The 20,677-nt window shown below is 39.4% G+C and overlaps 1 protein-coding gene across 1 annotated transcript in view; it reads right to left on the bottom strand.

Annotated features, from left to right (window-relative positions):
- Nucleotides 1-1,956: 1,956 nt before the first annotated feature.
- Nucleotides 1,957-20,677, bottom strand: part of SLC16A9 (solute carrier family 16 member 9) — a 337,342-nt gene continuing 318,621 nt past the window's right edge. The window contains exons 5-6 of the mRNA XM_069240963.1: nt 6,569-7,480; nt 1,957-3,841 (exon numbers count right to left, since the gene is read on the bottom strand). Coding sequence (XP_069097064.1) covers nt 3,660-3,841; nt 6,569-7,480 — 1,094 coding nt within the window. The 3' untranslated portion in view covers nt 1,957-3,659. The remainder of the gene's footprint in view (nt 3,842-6,568; nt 7,481-20,677) is intronic.

The following is a 20,677-nucleotide window of genomic DNA, read 5'->3' as shown; positions in this document are numbered from 1 at the left end:
TATCACAAAGCTACTTGATCCCCCATTTTAGAGAATCCCTAAGAAAGAGATGTTGTGTAACTGGTATACTAAATTGTATCCATATCAGAGACTCAAAGTCAAAGGGGAATAAAATAACTTTTTATAAATCATGTACCTGACAAACCCACATGCGAAAAGAAACACTTAGCTGAGCTGAAAGAGGTAATCAATATCACAATGGACGTCTCCGCTATTAGTAATAGTTGCCACGCTATTCAAAATTACTCCTGGATGTACCACTGTACTTATGGTGGCAGTCTGACCGCCACAAACTTGGCAGTCAAACCGCCAGATTGCAATCCTGGCTGTTGGACCACCAGGAGGCCGCCTCCCCACCGTCATTGTGGCAGTCAGACCGCCAAAACCACAGTGAGGCCCTAAGTCCTTTGCTGGGCACCAGTGATATGTTTTCTGTATTCTTTTCATGAACACATCCCAATTATAGGCTTTATAAACCTTCTGGCACCAAGGACATTGTCAGTGTGCCAACCTGAAACAGAAAGCCATTTGGACTACAGATGTCACATGGGTAGTTAGAGGGACACTAATCCTTTTTCATCATGGAAAGGCACACTCCACTCAAGAACACTGGGAAGGCAACATTATATTTTCAAAACTTATTTTAAAATCAATGTCCTATCCTAGTGCACACAGTATGAATAGTAACTGTTATAAAAATCAGCAAAATAGCAGCAGAAATGCTTATCAGGATGGTGAACACAAATATATACTGTAACACTGTGAGGAAATCATAAAGCTTTCTTTATATTAACATCTCCCAACCCACTCATCTTTCTCTAAGGTAACTAAACTAGACATAGCACTAAAAAGGGTACTTTGGTAATTTCTACAGGAATTGTGGTAATGTACAGATATAAAAATACCAGTTCAGCAATTACCAAGTAGCCTTGCCCTATCATGATATATATATTCTGACTTTGTGAAGACCTACTTAAATCATGAGCTTACATTTATCATTTAACAGACTTGAGGCACTTCTTTTCAAGTATTCTTTGGTAAATATTTGGTAATCATTATGTATTGTACGAGTTATATCCCACAATGTCTCCTATTGGTGTAGATTGTTTTGGAAAGAAATTCTGCTAAGGTTGGGTTTTTGCAACTGGTCCCTGTTGTAGTTTGTTGTTGAACTCAAAGTGCAAAAGATGTAACCTGGCTGACCTTTTGAGGATATTTCTTGAACTGTGCTGATCGCTCTTCAGTGTTTAAAAAGGTGTACTCTTTACTTTGTAAAACAATAAATAAAAACACTCTTTAATGGGTTTTAGGAGGCAGTTGCCAGCACATCTAAATGCCATAGTTGCCAAAAACCAAGACTGCTTAATCTTGATTCCACCTCATGCCTCTCTCTTCCACCTCTACACTTCCGGTCACTCCATCATTGTTACATGTTCTTTTTCATCTCTGCTCACTCCCTGTGTCCTTGTTTTAATATCTTTCTCTGACTTATGTCATTCTCTTCATTGCCTAGGTCAAAGTCAGACGATAAAAGTATGTTTTGGTTCCCAAAAATTATTCATACTGCCCACTACCTGCAACCATAGCCACAAATTAGGAACTGGGTACACTATCAAAATTTAGCTAACATAAAAACGTAATTGGAACTCACAGTTCTCAGTCTGTTCATAATTGTTTTACTATTACTATTAAATAAGCAATTGTGAATGTAATGACATGTTTTCTGGATATCATTCCAGTCCCATGCTTCTAGACTCTCTGGCACCAAGGATTTTGTCAATGTGACAGTCTGAGACATAAAGCCAGTTAAATGGAAACCACCTTGCAAACCACTGGGCATTACTTGAATGGGTTGTACTGTGTGTAATAGTCAATTCAGTGATATATCACATGGATTGTTAGTGGAACCTTAATCTTCTTACATCATGAAAAGGCACAGTCAAGAACACTAGGAAATCAAGATTATAATTTCAAGATTTATTTTAAAATCAAAATCCTATCCTTGTGACATAACATTTTATAAAAAAAATCAGTAAAATATGCACAGCAGGATGAACAGTAAAATATATTGTAACACTGTGGTGATATAATAAATATTTAATTATATCAATATTTTATCTTGGCTAACTAAGCTAGACTTAGCACCAAAAAGGGGCCTAATTTGAGTTTTAAATAAGGATCACACCCACGTATGGCTTCTGAACAATAGATTCAATGTTCAGCAGAGTAACAGCATCAGCTATTTTTATCTGCCTTGCCAGGCAGACAGATAAGCCCACAAAATAAAGGCTAGATTTGCCTCCCTGTAGCCTTCACTGAAGGAAGGTGATTATAGCTCTGTCTTTCCTCTGATCAGCGTCTCTTGTACAAAGTTCCTTTCTCTCTTATTACACTCTGGGCCAGAATTAAGAAACGTGGCACTGCACCAAGTGCTGTGCCACTTTTCTTGCACCTCTTTGAGCCCCTCCTAACGCTACCACATGTGCGCTATATCTAAGATGCGGCGCACCATGGCGGTAGTTAGGGAACTAGCATCAAAAAATGTTATGCTAGTTTGGAGCTTTGTAGAATTAGCGTAAAAAATGTTGATGCTAAACCTGTAAAGCCCATTGAGGCCCATTATGAGTAAGGGTGTGCCTCCTTTTGAAGCCTGTTCTGAGCAAGCATTAAAAGCGCTGAAAAAAAGGATGCAAAGAAATTTCATAGATTTCTTTGTGCCATTTTTTCAGTCCCCCTAACAAGGGAATGCCCCCTTTGAATACATTATGCCTGGCGCATGCATGATGTAGCGCAAACGGTTACAAAGTGGTGCAATGCATGCATTGCACCACTTTGTAAATCTGGTGTGGCATTTTGGCCATCTAACGACACATTAGCATTAAAAAAAAATGACGCTCATGTGTCATTAGATGGCGCAAGGAGCTCTTAAATCTGCCCCTCTGTTCTTAGTTCATGTATTGTATCTGAAAATTTCGAACATTTCAGAATAAATAATTAGCAGAAAGGCCCTGGAACCATTTTACTTACTTACATTCTGTGAAACCTTGTCTATTATTTATGAACCATAAAAGAGAAGTGAAGTTATCAGCTTCTATGATACCTTGTTCATTATTTAAAAACAATCACTGGAAAAAAGTAATTTGATCCACACAGAAAAACATGACTATATTCAAGCAGACTTGATTATCACATTACAATAAATAACAACATGAATCAAAGTGCACTTATGCCTGAAACCTATACCTAAATAAACAACATTTATAATTCAAACATGGGGTACCTAAAAAAGAAAATAATTATTTTAACAATAACATGCTATGAGAGATATCAGCATAAAAAGGAAAAAAGAACTGGGAAAAGCATCTTATTTTGTCAGCTGTTTGACGTGACAAATTTATCACAAGGCAATGTTCACAATCCATAGTGTAAAAGTACCTCATTTCCCCAAGTTTATTGGTTCTTCGTGTTTAAATACCTATAAATGTATACATAAATTAGAAACACAGTGGCATTATTTTCAACTTAATATCCCAATATCCATCATATCATGGACCCATTGTAAAACAAACTAGATGTATCAAATGGTGTTTTTATTCATAATGTGAAGTTCTAAAACAATATTATTATAGTATTGTCACTGAAATAAGTGCAGTATTAATTTATGCACACAATGCAGCATTTTCCGATTTCGTGTGTAATGGTAACTTTTTTGAACTTCTATTATTGTTGTTGTCCCAGCAAGGAAGAGTCGCCAGCAACAGAAGAAATCCCCCCAGCAAAACACAAATCCCACTGAAGTAGAAAGCAATGCTGTACGTCTGGGTCCAGTCATAAAACCAACCTGCAATAAAACAGAACTTAGATCAGTGACTTACATGAGCATCATAGTATGTCGTCCACACCCTGGACTAGGAGACTCATTAAAGGTGGATGGAAAAGCAACTTCTAGCCAAAATCATCATAATTCCATCTTTTAGACCCTTCTCTGCATTCTCTCATCCTACTCAGAGGATATGGAGAAGATGGCTACATTAGAGTGGTCAGTCCACCACCATTGCCTGATGAGACACATCTGTGCTAGATCTTATGTATAGAATAGCATTCTTGCACCAAAAACAAAGAAAATGTTTCTGGTATAAAAACTTCCAGCACATCAGATATATTTTACATGTGGGCAAAGGAATTGTACCTGACCAGAGGGAAGGTTTCACCCACAACAGCTTTCGCCATACCAGTTGCTGATTTGTTTTGAAAAAAGGACCATTCTGTGGGCAGCAGTCTTAAAGGTAATCACAAGTGTGGCAGAGGTGTTTCCTGCTCTACAATAGAAGGTTTGTGGGCTGATCACCGCAACTCAAATCAGACCCTTTGTATGAATTAATATGCATGTCAACAAATAAAATCAATATAATCAACATTGGGATGAGATATTTAGAACACAATATAATGTTTAAGATTTTATGAATAAGTGGTGAATGTAAAATGAAGAAGAATTAACAAGATAATGTAGACTATGGTGGGCCACCTCACAGACTGCCCTCTCACTGAAGACTGTGGCCTCCTCCACCGTAGCTAGAGATCAATGCATGCCTGAGAGGGATCTCCCTGCCTTCTGTGCACACAATGGTGCGGGGTTGCACTGAAGGCAAAGAACATTGATAGGTGGGTGGCATGTTGGTTTCAAAGCAGGAAATTATTTTTGAAAAACACAAAATCAATGGACTTGATGCACTGAGAGTAATATCCTAGCATGTGTGTGTGTTATTTATATTTTTAGCCGCAGCCTTTTTTTGACTATTGCAAAGAGGAGAAATATCCAGAACAAGAAATGTGTATGGCAAAAGGACTAGTCTAATAGCGTGGATGTTCTGATGTACAATGACCATTGGACCTGTGGCAAACAGGCAGTCAGTCAAAGGTTTCCCACAGCAGAGTCAGATGCACCAGAAACCCTACATTTTACCCACCTCTAAATAGTGAATGCCCGTATTCTGCCAGAGACTGATGACAGACTAAATTCTGCTTTCTATAAAACACAAACTAACAGAGGTAGCTTTAGAATTGTTGGGTGTATATTCTTCCCCTTGACTTAGGCGGTGCCCACCACGCGGTTACCGCCATATGGCCGCTCCGCGGTCAAAAGACCGCGGCGGCCATTATGGCTTTCCCGCTGGGCCGGCGGGCGACTGCCAAAAGAGCGCCCGCCGCCCCAGCGGGAAAGGCCCTGCAACAAGGAAGCCGGCTCCGAATGGAGCCGGCGGAGTTGCAGGGGTGCGACGGGTGCAGTTGCACCCGTCGCGATTTTCACTGTCTGCTAAGCAGACAGTGAAAATCTTTATGGGGCCCTGTTAGGCCTGTAGGACCCACGACACCCGTTCCCGCCATCCTGTTCCTGGCGGTAAAAACTGCCTGAAACAGGATGGCGGGAAGGGGGTCGGAATCTCCATGGCGGCGCTGCTTGCAGCGCCGCCATGGAGATTCAGCCCATGCAGGGGAAATCCGGCGGGAAACCGCCGGATCCCCTTTTCTGACCGCGGCGGTAGAATGGGCTGGGAAGCACCACCAGCCTGTTGGCGGTGCTTCTGTGGTCCCCGGCCCTGGCGGTCTTGGACCGCCAGGGTCGGAATGACCCCCTTAGTCTTGAATGTAGCTTTATTGTCAGCTCGGTGTGTATGATGCAGGAGGTATCTGAATGTAAGGAAAGCCCCTTCCTGTAAAGAGATTCAGAACAACTTTGAGAAAGACACAAAAGTGATGAGTGCAATAGTTTGGCCGAACCCCAAAAGGGACAATTACCCCATGCAGTGGAACAAAAAGAACTATAGATGTTTTCATTCTTGTTGGACCTCACCAGTAAGTTACAGCCTGGGTCCTATAGCACAGCAAACTTTGAAATCCATGTTTGGCATACCAATTAAACTTAGGGCATCTGGTATTGGTGGGAATTCACATTAGGTTCAGCACAATAAGAGCTTGGGGTGGCGGATGTTCAACACACAAGACCTGTAAGTGCTGCATGAAAATAACCTACACCAGTGTGCTATGTAAGTGTTGTGTCCAATATTTTAATCTATGGTATTTGGCATCCTACAGGCCAAAATTAAAAGCTTGCATATCGAGAGAAGGTGTCATGTTCATCCTATCGCTATCCATCCATATACACTGTATACTATTATCAGGGATAAGTATGCCATTACAATTATGTTTAATTGATTTTACAACTACTGTACGGTGCTAATGCTGTTCTACAGCACTCTACCCTCCACTAATTTCACTTATTTTAATAATTAGTTTGATACTCTTTATAAAACTGTAAAGTACATTTGTGGTTGCTGTTTACCTGCTAGGAAAAGCTAGCACAAATCAGTAGATTGTGAACATTTCCTTGATGGAAACAATTTACTCGACTATATTAAATTTCAGAGCTCAGTTTAGCAGGTCCACAAAAAATATAAAAAATGAATTCAGAATATTAACTATGGTTATGTATTCAAAGTGCACTCCTAATAAGAAAGACTACAAATGACAAGTATGGCAGTACTGAGAAATGAGGTTTTGAATATCTTACCAATTATTGGTGGTCCAAGGCAATTTCCAGTTCCAGCGAAGAACATTAGAATCCCATAGGAATGGGTGAGCTTCTCCAGTCCAACAGTTTTGGTTGTAACATATGGAAAAATTGACCAGTTTCCAGACAGAAATCCTAAAATCCCTGCTAGTATTGCTAAAGTAATATAGCTGTTGGCAAACGGGACCACTAGCAGAGCCAACCCAGTTCCCAATAATGTAGAGACATACAGGTATATTGAATTTATGAACGCAAAATCTGCCAAAAGTCCTAAAACAAATTTTCCAATTACGGCTGAAATTCCCATTATCGAAACAAGTGGTACAACATATGTTTCTTCGTTGATGCCAGCACTTTTAGCTATGTCTTCAAGAAGTAGTGTTGGGGGGAATCCACCAAGGTCAAAAAGAAAAATGGCAACAAAAAGTGCTGAAAATACTTTGTTTTTAAAAAGAACCATAGTGTCCTTCCAATAGTTTACAATCATATGCCACTTGCTTTTGGCAATCTGTTTGCAAACACATTTCTTTCCAGCTTTGGTCTGGTGTAAATTTGTTTCTTTTGAGAGCATTGAAAGTAACATATCCTTGACGCTGATCTCTTCATTTTTGCAGTGACCGTTACACACAAAGTTTGCACTGTTTTCCATAATTGAGGTCTTTTCAAGGATGCTTATCATTTCTTTGTTTTCTGGTCCTTTTTCATGGTAAATTAAACTTTGATCTGTGATTCTTTCCATGCAATGTGTTTCTGCCAATGTGGTATCAAATGATTTCAGGGGTCTCATAAGGATACCAAATGCTACAATGTTCAGAGACACTGCACCGACTATCTGCAAGCATCCTTCTACTTTATAGAGATCAATAAGTTCCCTTTGCAGAGCTGCATAAACAAAAAGTCCAAGACTTGAACCTAGGAAAACAGAAATTGAATAAGACTTTAGTTAATTTTGATGTATAATATAATTTATTTACACTTTATGGCCTGCATTTCCAGATACTGTGGGGCATATTCACAAACTGCATTTTGTAGTATGCATATTAGTACTACAGTAGTACTACTCACATACTACAAAAGGCTATTCACAAACCTACAAGTGGAGATCTCTGCCTCTACTATCTTTTCTGTGCAGAGACCAACCAGACCATAGAGATCTAGACACATGTGCACCTATGTTTTAGTAGAAATATGGGAGGGTTGGGGCAGTGGAAGTTGACATAGTAATACTTACTTCTAAATAGGAGGGTTTTTGAAGGAGTAATTAGGGTTAAAGAAGGACTAAGGAGGGGTTTAGGCAGCCTCACTCACAAAAGATTAAGCCCATTCCTATTCACAAACTACACTTCTAAAGTGACTACATCCAAAAATGAACCAAAACAGCAGTAAATGTACTCGAGCTCAGACCTGAAGTAAGCCCAGAACCATAGATGAAATGGCCAACCACTGGTACTGCATTACTCTCCCATAAAAAATAATGGAAATAGGGACCTGAAATAACACCCTATGCAAAATAAAGCTAAAATAAACAACTTTATTTAGAATTCGTAAAATATATATACATATTTGAATGTACGCTTAGGAACAAAAACATCATACAAAACAACGGTGCATCTTAATGTTTAAGCACAAACAAGAGATAAGGAAAACCAAAAGTGCTGATTTTAAATAGACCGTCAGCTCATAGACTGGGAGTGTCTTTGAAAATACATCATCTGAAAGAACTTGATAAGTACAATAAAAAGAAGTAAATATTGGTGCAATAGTGCATTTGGATTTTGAATAACTATTTTCTGATGTCACCGAAAATGGCTGAGAGAATTGCAAAACGAGAACAAATTATGAAGAATCTATTTGAAGAGGAAGGAGCAACGAATATGCAAGAACTTAGCATACCAAGGGATCGAGAATTACCCCTCAATCTACTCATGAAGGAACTGGAACAAGCAAACATAATGGAGATTAATAAGTGGTGGGAGAAGCACATATTGCAGAAATATATTGAGAGCGGAAGAGTCCCGAGAGGTTTAAGAATCTTTGTTTTATCAACCTTAAATGATATGGATACAGACTTATTAAGACAATGGCAAATGGACACAACTGAATGCTCTATGAAATTAATGCAAACCTTGATAATACAAGCTGAGCGAAAGTTAGAAAAAACTTTATCAAGAATTAAGGATCTTGAAGAAAAGCAGTTATCCATACAAACTACGGAAAATGTGAAACAAATGATAGAGGAAATAGAAAAACGATTGGAGAAACATGAAAAGGAAATACAACTGAATAAAGCAAAAAAATTCAATAGGGATAAAATAGATTGTTCAACAGGAAGAATTTTTACCTTTGCAAAACGGTTTGATTACTTTTATACGAAGCAAAACATGGATAGAACAATTGAAGAAGAGAGAGTCTCCTCGAGCAAGGAAAGTTCAGATGCAAGTTCGGGGACGAAATACAAATAGAGGGGAGACCGAAATTTTATTTTTCAGGAGAAAGGAGGCTGTATCATATGGAAACCAGGAGACATGGAAGGGGAGGACAAAACAAAATGGGACAAAGAGAACAAGGAGATCACAGAGGAAGAGGAAAAGGAAAGAAATAGGAAATACATCAGGTACAATAATAAATGAGGATGTGGTAATCAATCTCTCAGCTAAAAAATTGGAGGACAAACATCTTAAACTTATGAATAAAGGTCTTAATTTTTGTCCAAATACATCAATTGACTTAGCGACAGCGGGAATTGATCTCTACAAGTTTTCCAGGAAACTGAAACTAAAAAAATATTTTGGATCAAAAATCAAGAAACAAAGAACCAGTAGATCTCAGGAGATCTCGTCACTAACAGTATCAGACTTGGGATCCCTCAGGACTTCAACATTTTTGGAACAGGAATCAATAGGAGGCTTTGGAGATACAAACTATGGAGATTTATCAGATCAGGAACTATGTACCACATTGGGGTTTAGGAAGTAATGACATATGGGCTGACAAGGAGAGCCTTGGGATTATCTAAAAAGACTAAAAATTATGAGAACCTGAGTGGTGTGCACTGAAGGATCTGCAAAATGACAATACAATTGTCATTAAACCATCAGACAAAGGGGGGCAATATTGTATTGTTGAACAGTGATGATTATATCAAGGAAGCCAAAAAACAATTGGGAAATAAAGAGAACTATAGAGAACTAAAAAGCAAACCCATGAAAATCTGTATGATGAAATTCCACTGTATTTTTAAAAAAATGGTTAGACGAAGGTTTGCTAGAAGATGAAGAATATAGATATCTTAAACAGACTATCCGATTACTCCTACAATATATTTCCTGCCAAAGATTCATAAGAATAAATCAAATCCACCGGGGCACCCAATTGTAAGACATAGGGTCTCTTCTGGAAAATACTTCAAGATTTATTGGCATGTTCCTGTTTCCATATGTATCAAACCTTCCATCATATCTGAGAGACTCTATGGATTTCCTAAACAGGATCAATAACATACGTTGGAAGCATAGTTATATTATGGCCACAATTGATGTTGTTTCCTTATATACATCCATCAGACATAAGATGGTTTAGAAGCATGTAAATATTTCCTTAGATCAAGATCTATCAGGTTACTGGAACATTCAGAAATGCTATTAGAAATGATGCAGTATTGTCTGAATCATAACTTATTTATGTTTGATGGTAAATATTATTTACAAGAACATTGAACAGCTATGGGGACTTCATTCGCACCCACGTATGCAAATCTCCAGATGGGGATGTGGGAATCACAGGTGGTCTGGCAAGAGAATAACCAGGAAATGTTAAATCATGTTGTGTTATGGGTACGCTACATAGATGACCTCTTCCTGATATGGGAGGGGGAAAGAGAGCCTTTAAAACAATTTATAATATCGCTGAATAACAATCCCCAACAACTAAGCTTTACATATGAAGTAAGTGAGTTGCTAATTAACTAGTTAGACATTGGTGTATATATAAAAGATGGAAGAATCTGCACAAAAATGCATAGAAAACCCACCAGTGCTAATAGTTTATTACATGCAAATGGCAGACATCCAAGGGCTTTAAAATGGAGTGTACCATATGTTGAATTCCTGAGGGTCAAACGTAACTGTACAGAAGAAGGAGAATTGAAAACTCAAATGAAAGAGATGTATGAAAGATTTTACAAAAGGGGCTACCCGAACTCCGTCTTGGATGATGCATTGAAAAGAGTGATGCAACGGAAAAGAGATGAACTTCTGATCCCCAGAACAAAAAGCTGTGATTCAAATATTGATGCTACACAGTACATTATGCATTTCGATGCAGGGAGTCAAAAGACGAGGAAACTTCTAAAAGACAATTGGAGATTATTACTGTTGGATGAAACATTATCTAAATCACTACCCAATCATCCGCTGATTACATATAGAAGAGCGCCAACACTAGGGGATCATCTAACAAGCAGTCATATGACCCCGCAAAAGTAAAAATACATCTAATTGGTTGAGTGATAAAAGGCAAGGCTTCTGGAAGTGTACAAAGTGTAAAGAATGTACCCACGGTAAAAATATGACGCATTTCACACAATTTGATGGAAGGATCATAAAAATCATGGAAAGAATAGACTGCGAGACCCCATATGTCATGTATGTATTGGAATGTGTGGGTGGTAAAAAATATGTTGGAAGTACAGTAAATAAGTAAAAATTACGAATCTTACCACACATGAGGGTGATAAGCAATCAAGACATGACATATTCAATAGCAAAGCACATATGGGAAAAGCATCAGGGTGAACAAAAAGACTTAAGATACTACGGCATCCAACATATTAAACAGAATGACAGAGGTGGAGACCGAGAACAAAGATTGAGGAGGATGGAATCCAAATGGATTATTCTAATTGGAACTGAAATGCCGTAGAGGTTGAACATGGATGCAGAATTACATAGACACCAATAGGAGATAAAGAACAGATAAAAAAATAGAAAAGATCCAAAAGGGGACATTTGATAAGAGACATGTTTTGAACTGGATTTTCCATCCTGAACCTTCGTGAAGAGTTAGTTGGACCTTAGAGATGATTACCGAAAGATATCATGGGGTTATGAAATTAATGAAACAAATAAGATCCTCATGGGGAAAAGTATCCCCTTATATAAAGGTGCAGTATTTAGCAGCCTTTTTGTTTTGGTTATGCTTCATATTTAGCTCAATATGTTCTCATTTTTTAGGTACTTTACTGTGAATAAATAACCCAATGTGAGGAGAAATGTAAAAATGATATACAGTGTTTATAGAACAGTCTTTGTTTCAAATGAAATCCTCTAATGTCGATTAGTGTGCATTGTTAAACAGCATAAAAATGGTACTTTACCTAAAAAAGAAAATCTTTAAAGGAAGGGAATAAGCATATATATTGATTTAATGCGATACATTTAAGTTTAGGGTAAATTTGACATCCATTTGAGACAAATGAACTAAATTTGGGTTAAAAAATCGATTAGAAATGCCTTTTAAGTGATATAAAATGATCATGGATATTTATTGGTGAATGTTGGGTGATCACATGATTTAAATACACTTACTTCACAATCTACTCTATTGCCACACGAAGGCTCAGGCCGAAACGCATTGCCATTTTGTCTGGAGAGCACTTTGCACTTTGTACTTCACATGAAATAAGGAAATAAGAAGATAAATTACCTCTCGAGTTGATGGATGGTACCTGCCACATTCCTGCTTTGAGAAGCTGGTAAATATTGCCTCTCGGATGCTGTGTAATGATTTTTGTTTAAATATTTAAATAAATATATATATATATATATATATATGTATATATATATATATATATATATACATACATAAATAAATATATATATATATATATACATACATGTGTATATCTCTGTTGATGTATATATATATATATATATATATATATACACATATATATATACATACATATATATGTGTTAAGAAACAATAACCTGTGGTCTAAAGTTACTTTATGGCATGAGTTATAGTTTCTTCTGAGTACAACTATAAGTATAGCTATAACTGCTGTATTTCCAAGGTTTTGTGTATTTAAACATGACTCTAACTATAAAGTCCCTGTAAGCTTTGTTTTCTTTAGTGAATTTCTTTGGTTGTTTTAATGTAAAGTAATATATAATTGCCATATGTTAATACATCCACTGTCACACATGGCCTTTGTCCACACGAGGCATGGGTTGGTCGCAGGGCTGGGGCCAGGCTCTACAGCCAACCCACCAACATGCACCCAACTCTATGCAGCACATGGCCTTTGCTCATGTGCGGTGGGGTTTGGTGTTTGAGTGGGTATAATTTTTTGGGGGGTTTGTTTTTCAGATTTGCAGATCCATCACAAAGTTACACTGGGGACCATGCTGAGCCCCTTGTTGGATCCGTGGATACTCATGTAGCCAAAAAAACCTCTGCTTGTGTCATCTGAGATCAAGATGCCTCTATACTCACGTTATTTGAGTTTGTATTCATGTTTTCCCCCCAGGGCCCAGCCGAGAAACAAAATGGCAGACGCAACTTTCCTTTCAGGTTACAGCCAGCCAATCAGAGCCTTGCAGTTGGGTTCAGATCCACAGATCCCCGCGAATAGATCCTCAGAGGACTTGTATCCTTAGCTATAAAATTTGCTTTTACCTTTAATGACACCGAAACTGCTCAACAGATTTACACCAAATAACAAAAAGAACTCTTTCTTGACCAAGATCTAACTTTCTGCCGAATTTAGTGTAATTCTGATCAGTGGTTCTGGCTGTAGTCATGTCTAAAAACTGCAAAATCCCTATAGACATTAAATGGGGGGAAATCACTTTTGGACCACCCCTTTATCCCTGCCCCAACTTGACGAATCACTCTGAAACTTTACAGACACCAGCTGAAGTAACTGGTGTACTTGTTCTGAAAATTTCATTAACACTTGTCAAACGGCAGCAAAGTTTTTAGTAATACACACACATATGTACGTTTGTATGTATATATATATATATATATATATATATATATATATATATTTTTTTTTTTATTTTTATTTTTTTATTTTTTTTTACTAAAAAACAAAGGTTAAGTTACTTGTACAAAACCATAGAAATTCAGCAGTTATAGTCAGAGTTATTTCAAGTAGCTATAACTTGCGCCCTAAGGTAACTATAACTTATGCCCTTGCAATGTACTGATAATTACCCCACATATTACATCAGTCATGATGTTATAGTTTTTCTAAGCTTTGATGAATGATATACATAGAATGAAATATTTGTGGACAAATCGAAAAGGAAAATCTATTTCTCACAGAAATAGAGTGAGATAACCTTTCAGTATGTACTTGAAATCTTTAAACTTTTACAAATTAAAAACAGGAAAAAGGTCACTGATACACCTAGACTAGAACCCTCAATGTTCAGTGTGAGGGTCTGAGATGTTAATCACTAGGTTATAGGTGAACTCTTACATCTTGCTAGAGTGACATTATGATATCAGGAGACACAATTGCAGCAACAATCTCTCTGTCTCTCTCTTCCATCCCATTATGGGATGGAAGAGAGAGAAAGTGAGAAATTGAGAGAGAGAGTGACACTTAGAGAAAGCGATTGACAGAGAGAAATTGAGAGAGAGAGAGAGAGAGAGAGAGAAAGAAAGAGAGATTTTTAGGCTTTGATGAATGATATACTTAGACTAAGATAATTCTGGAACTACTGAAAAGAAAAATGCATTTGTCAGGTACAAAGAGTGACATCACCTTTTGTAATGTACCTTAAATATTTTAAGTTGAAATGAAACGTAAGCAGGAAAATGACCACTGACAGACTTAGACTGGCATCCTTCAGTGTGAAGATCTGAGACCTTAACTACTAGACCACAGGATCCGCCTTTTATGCAGTGTCCAGACTTATAATTAAAAAAAAATAAAAAAATAGCAGGGGCCGATCAAACCCACCATGGCCCCAGGGACCATCACCTCACAGGGCCAAATATTTATTTTATATTTATTTATGGCATGTGCCCCCCTCCCCCATCTAGGCAGATTTCAGCCCAGGAGAACCCCTTCCCCGGGGCTCAGCTGCATCGTCCTGCATGCCGTGGCGCCACCTATGGCATCCAGTACACTGTGATGGGGACAATGGGGAGAGCCTCAAGGCCCTCACAGTCCCAGCTGGCTCCCCATCTTCTGCAGAAGCCAGTACTGCTCCCGCACGCAGAGAGCTGCTGCAAAATTCAGCTCCCTGGGTGCGGAAGCAATACTTTCATCTCTGTCCCTTCCCATAACCCAGCCCATGGGGTCTGGGCAGAACCATCTTTTCCTGTTTTTTATGTTGCCAAGCAGAGGCATAGTTATCAAATGTAGCCCCAGGGAGGTGATGGTCCTCAGGGCTTTATAAAGCCTTAGGAAGGGGGCCCTGCGCACCCCTTCCACTTTTATTAAACTGACCATGCCCCTGGGACCTGGCTCACCCAGGGGCAAAATGAAAAGCAAGCACAGGAGGCCACACTTTTTTTAATTCATGGCATAATTTTCAAATATTCACAAATTTCATTATGAATTAAATAATGCTTTTTGACTCTGGTGGAGTCCCAGGGGGGGGACCCCTGCACCAGGGCTAGGGGGTTAGGGTATTCAAACCCTGCCCCCTCTTATTTTTGTATGCATTTTTTTGGCAAACTCAGCTGAAGCAGGGTCTCAAAATAGCTACCAACACTTCCTTGTTGAAGTGTTGGGAGCCAATCACATCTTTTCACACGATCAGCAGTATCCACAAATTTGGATTTCTTTTAATTTCTCTAAAACTACCAAATGGTTTTTCACCAAATAACAAAAAGAGTGCTTTCTAGACCAAAAGGCACCTTTCTGCCAAATTTGTTGTAATTCCATCCAGTGGTCCGTGCCGTAGTCATGTTCAAAATTCCTATAGAATTAAAATGGAAAATGCACTTTTTCTCTTCTTTTTTTACCTCCTCCTCCCTTTTTCTTGGCCCCTGCTTGATGGATCATCCTAAAACTTTCCATGTACAACAAAACCCTTGGGCACACTTTTTTGGGGGAAACCTGTCAATAGGACCTCAAATATATTAAATGACACAAGGTTCTGGCAGGGGGGCTTTGTGGGTTTAGGGGTGGTACTGCAAGATTATAAACAGTGGCACTTGACAGGTACTTAAAATTTGGGTGATGTATGGGCACTGCAAGATTTTAAAACAGCGGAACCTGACAAGAACTTCAAAATTGGGTGATGTATGGGCCAACAATCATATGAAGTCCTTTCAGCAATTTACTAGGGAAAAAAAATCTGTAACATTGAATGCCATTGGATAAGTGGGGTAGCCCCACAATATGGAGAGTGGCTTAGATATATGGATTACTGTTAAAGTGCCAAAGAAATATATAGAGAATGAGGATGTGTCAATGACATAGCAGGATCTGGCGCCCACGGTGGCAGCACTTTCAAACTACATTGCCTAAAGTGATTTCCAGGTGTAGATGTCAAAAGAAAATACTTCTATTATTATATCTTGAGGGGATGTGGGGTTGAAATTCTGTTCCAGTCCAGCCAATGAGTTGTAATTGTATTATAATTGAAAATACCTTAATAAAAAAGTTAGTATACTAACTAACTAACTAATACTAGTTGGTATCTACCAGGGTGCCATGGTCTTTCTCCAAAGTAAGCTTTATGAAGTTGATCATTGGTTTGACTCAGTCTTGTCTGCAAAGGTTCAGAAACATTCTGGCGCTTTGTTTTTTCAGCCTTTGTAGCCTATCAAGGAAGTTGTTTGTGGTCCAGTGCATATTACACTTTAATAATCGAGGTGTGCCATGATCATGGCTCCAGTTAGCTCCATCTGGAGATTGGTTTGTAGGAGCAGAAGGATTCTCCAAAGGGTTGTGAAATGTATGATGATCCCTTTAGACATGATGTTAATTTGGATCATAAAGGACAGCTCGGTGTTGAACATGATTTCCAGCTTTTTAACTTTTGGTGGCTAAGTGGGCCATTTTTAGGCCCTATGGTCAGGGAAATGTATGGAGTTTGAGTTCCATTGTAACATGTTCTTGCTAAAAAATAACTTCTTCTGTCTTGTTGGTTTTGAGCTTGAGACAGTTGGTTTTCATCCAGTTAGTGACTTCATTTATGCAGGTGGTGAACTTGCTTCTTGTGCTGGGGGTCTTTTCCGAAAGAGAGAGTATGAGTTGCGTGTCATTGACATAGGATAGGATCTTGTGTGCATAGATGACATTGGCCAGAGGGATCATGTATGCTTTGAAGAGGGTAGAGCTGAGTGATAAACCTTCATACACTCCGCAGATGAGTTTTCAGACTTCCAAGGATTAAGGTGCCAAGATGGAGGCTTGTGTTCTATCTAGTAAGAAGTAGTAGATCCAGCAGAGAGCAGGTCCTTTAAATCAAATCTTGTGAAGGTGTCTGACTATGATGGGGTGTGAGGCTGTGTTAAATGCTGCTGAAACATCCAAGAGATTGAAGGCTACTGGGTCTCATTTGCCAAGGAGCATGCAGATGTCATCTGTGGCAGTCATGAGTGCTGTTTCTGTATTGTGATTGAGCCTGAATTCAGACTGCATGGCATTGAGGAACTGGTGGTTGCTGAGGTGGTCGGTGAGGAATTAGTTGAGTAGGTTCTCTGAGATCTTTGCAGGTGATGGTAGAATGGAGATCAGTCTGTTGCTGGAAGGCGTGACTGGGTCAATGGATGGTGTTGAATAGGAGCATGCTGGCATGTGTCCAGGTGTCTGAGAATGTGGCTGAGTCAAGAGGGTGTTGAGGAACGGTGTTAGTGATCACTAGGAGTCCATTTGTGAAGGTTTGGTGGTGGCAAGGGTCAAATGGGGTCTCCTAGTAGATGGTCTTTATGGTAGTAGTGATTTTGATGGTGGTGAAGGTGGAACATGAGTTCGGGGTCCATTCTTCGGCTGTGATTGGAAGATGAATTGCAATGGGGACGAGACGCAAGTGAGGGTCAAAGCTGCTGCATATAGAGGTGATTTTGTAACAGAAAAAGTCTGAGAGCTTGTTGCAAAGGTCTTGTGACAGGATAATGTTACTAGAGGAGGTATGAGAAATCTATGATAATGGTAAAGATTTCCTTACTTTTATTCACAGCTGCGTTGATGAGATCTGCAAAAGCTGTGCGCTTGGTGTTCTGTATCTGCTGGTGGCAGCATTATAGGGCTGATTTAAAGGTGTCTTTATCGTGGTGTCTACACTTCTTCATTTGAGCTTCAGTTGCTTGCATTGGTATTTCATCAGCCTGATTTCCTCTGTGTACCAACTGGCCTGTGGCTGGCTCTTGCCGTTGAGTTGCACTTGAGGGGAGTCAGTGTACACAGTGATCCAGCTGTTGAAGTTCTTGATGGCTCTTGGCAAGTTGCTGCTGTACTCGAGCCAGTGCATGGGGATGGCGGGAGCCCACTCCTCTTCTGTGATGCTTTGGAAGGGTACATTTGGAAGCTCACTTTACGGTATTCCCGGGGCTGCAACATCCCTGTCCAATTTTCTAGCCAATCCAATAGGACTCTCTGGTCCACTAAGTCATCACTGAACAGGCGTTGAAGAATATTGTCAGAGTTTTTGTTCTCATCCTTAAAGAAGAGAAAGACTTGGCTATTGTTTGTCATAATCAATTTAAGTGGAAGAAGTTCTGTTTAACGTGATCCTAACTATGGATAGTAATCTCCATTTCCATGACTTTGCAGAGGTATGGTAAGTTAAGGACTGGGCAGTAATTTGTCAAGAAGTTTGGGTCTCCTAGTGTTTTTTTAATAAGCTGTGTAAATATGGCATGTCTTACAGGGTAATAAACTACTCTCTTCCAAAGTGAGACATGTCTCACATTGAGGATAAACAGCTGAGAAGTGGAGACCAATTATGAATTGATAAACTCTCTTTGAAATAGCATCTGCAAACTCACAGTGCTCACAAAGCAGTTCAAACCCTGACAATGTGTGTGCTATCATAGACAAGAAAACAATTATTTACCTGTAACTGTAGTTCTCCAGAATTGGAACCTTTTATAGATTCACTTCTCCCTGTTGTCAAGATGGGAGCCTCCGGTACCTTAAAAAGCAATCCAATGATAGGTATAGACCATAAAGGCCGCAGGCCTTTCAGTTTAGTAACATGTCATAGTCATTACTTAAAAAAGGACTAAACTTAAGGCTTGACAAATTGGTTTACACCACACTGTAGAACACTCCTGTGAAAATCTCCAGTTCCTCACATTTTAAAGCACAAGTGTAAATACATAAATATCTACTGAGGGAAGAAGGTGAGCTTCCCAGGGGAGGAGGGTTGGCTGCCTGTGAATCCATGTAGATTTGAATACAGGAGAACGACAGTTACAGGTTAGTAACTTTTTTCTTACTCCAATATTGAAACTTTCATAGATTCACATGCTAAAATCAGACTAAACACCAGTAAAAAGCACATTTTCCTTTAAATTGATCACATCTACTTTGAGGAATACATGGTATACATACACATATAAATAGCAAGTTAAATGTGAGTAACAAGTAAGAGGATGGAGGCAAGAAAGGGATGCCACACCTTCACTGGAAAAGATGTTGTAACACCACTTGTCCCACTGCCGCATGATTGTGAACTGCAGAGTCCAAGCAGTAGTGCTGCGTAAAGATGTGTCTATTTTTACAGGTCGCTGCTCAGCAGACATATGGGAGTGACACACCAGCAAACAAAGCCATAGGTGTAGACATAGTTCTTGCCATGTGAGCATGCACAATTGTGCTCAATGGTGTGCCAGCCTTCTGGTGACAGTGTTGAATGGTGCTGAATATCCATCTGGAGAAGCTTTATTTTGATAAATTAAAACTTTTTCTTGGAGCGCTGTAAACTACAAAGAGCTGATTGGATTTGTGAAAGCTCCTAGTTCTATCTAAATCGAACTGAACGCATCTTTTGACATCTAAAGAGTGTAATGCTCTCTCAGCTGGCGTTTGAGGGTCTGGAAAAAAAAACTTGAGAACCACAGGTTCGTTGGTGTAAAAGTCTGGTGGGACTTTAGAAATGAATTTATGGTTTTGTGCATCGAATAACCCTACTGTCCCTGTACTGAAGGAAAGGTTCACGAATTGTGAAAGCCTGAATTTCACTGACTCTTCTTGCTGAAGTTAAAGCCAGGAGGAGAGCTACCTTCCAAGAGAGAAACTTGATATCTGCTTTACGGATGGGCTTGAATGGATTCTTCATTAACTGCGAATGTACAGTGTTGAGCTGTCAAAGTGGAGAAGCAGGTCTAACCAATGGGAATATCCTGAATAATCCTATAAGTAATTGCATAATGATCCTAGTAGACCATAGTGATGGTATTTTGGAGGATCGCCTAAAGTGGGACATGGCTGCTGAGTGGACTTTAAGGGAAGTGTGAGGCAGGCCCAAACGAGCAAGGTGCAGACGATAAAGTAGTATCTCTTCTGATGAAGAGGAAATAGGATGTACATCAGCTCTTTGACACCATATGCAAAAAGAAATCCACATAAGGGATGGGTTTTATTCGTACTGTCTACATGGGCTCCAGCTGGTATGTCTCTGCAGTCCGGGGAATGTTTTGATGCACAAATTCGTGCAATTCAAGAGCCAGACTGATGAACTAAGTGACTTGGGGTCTGGATGCAGAAACTGTTCCTGGCTCATCGTCAGCAGAGATGGGATCAGCTGAAACTTACGCTCCTGTAGGAGAAGGGGTAACTCCGTGAACCAATGTTGGTGTGGCCATGTTGGAGCTATGAGAATCATCTTGCATGGTTCGGTCTCCATTTTCCTGATGACTCTTCGGAGGAGAGGTATTGGAGGAAAGGTGTAGGCAAAAATTCCAGACCATGCAATCAAAAATGCATTCCCCCATGAGCCCAGATGAGGATGACAGCTTTGTTAAAACTGGCATTTTTGGTTCGGGGGGTGCAAAGAGGTCCAGATTTGGTTTGCCCCACTGCAGAAAGACATAGGGAGTCATTTCGACCTCAGCGGTCTTTTGACAAGACTGCAGAGGGACCGCCGTGCTGAAGACCACCAGTGGTGGCGGTTTTCCACTCAGCGTATTATG

The sequence above is a fragment of the Pleurodeles waltl genome, chromosome 6, assembly GCF_031143425.1.
Source record: "Pleurodeles waltl isolate 20211129_DDA chromosome 6, aPleWal1.hap1.20221129, whole genome shotgun sequence".
In the NCBI taxonomy this organism is placed as follows: Eukaryota; Metazoa; Chordata; class Amphibia; order Caudata; family Salamandridae; genus Pleurodeles; species Pleurodeles waltl.
Note: the sequence above shows the minus strand (reverse complement) of the source record. Positions and strands in the feature narration are given on the sequence as shown.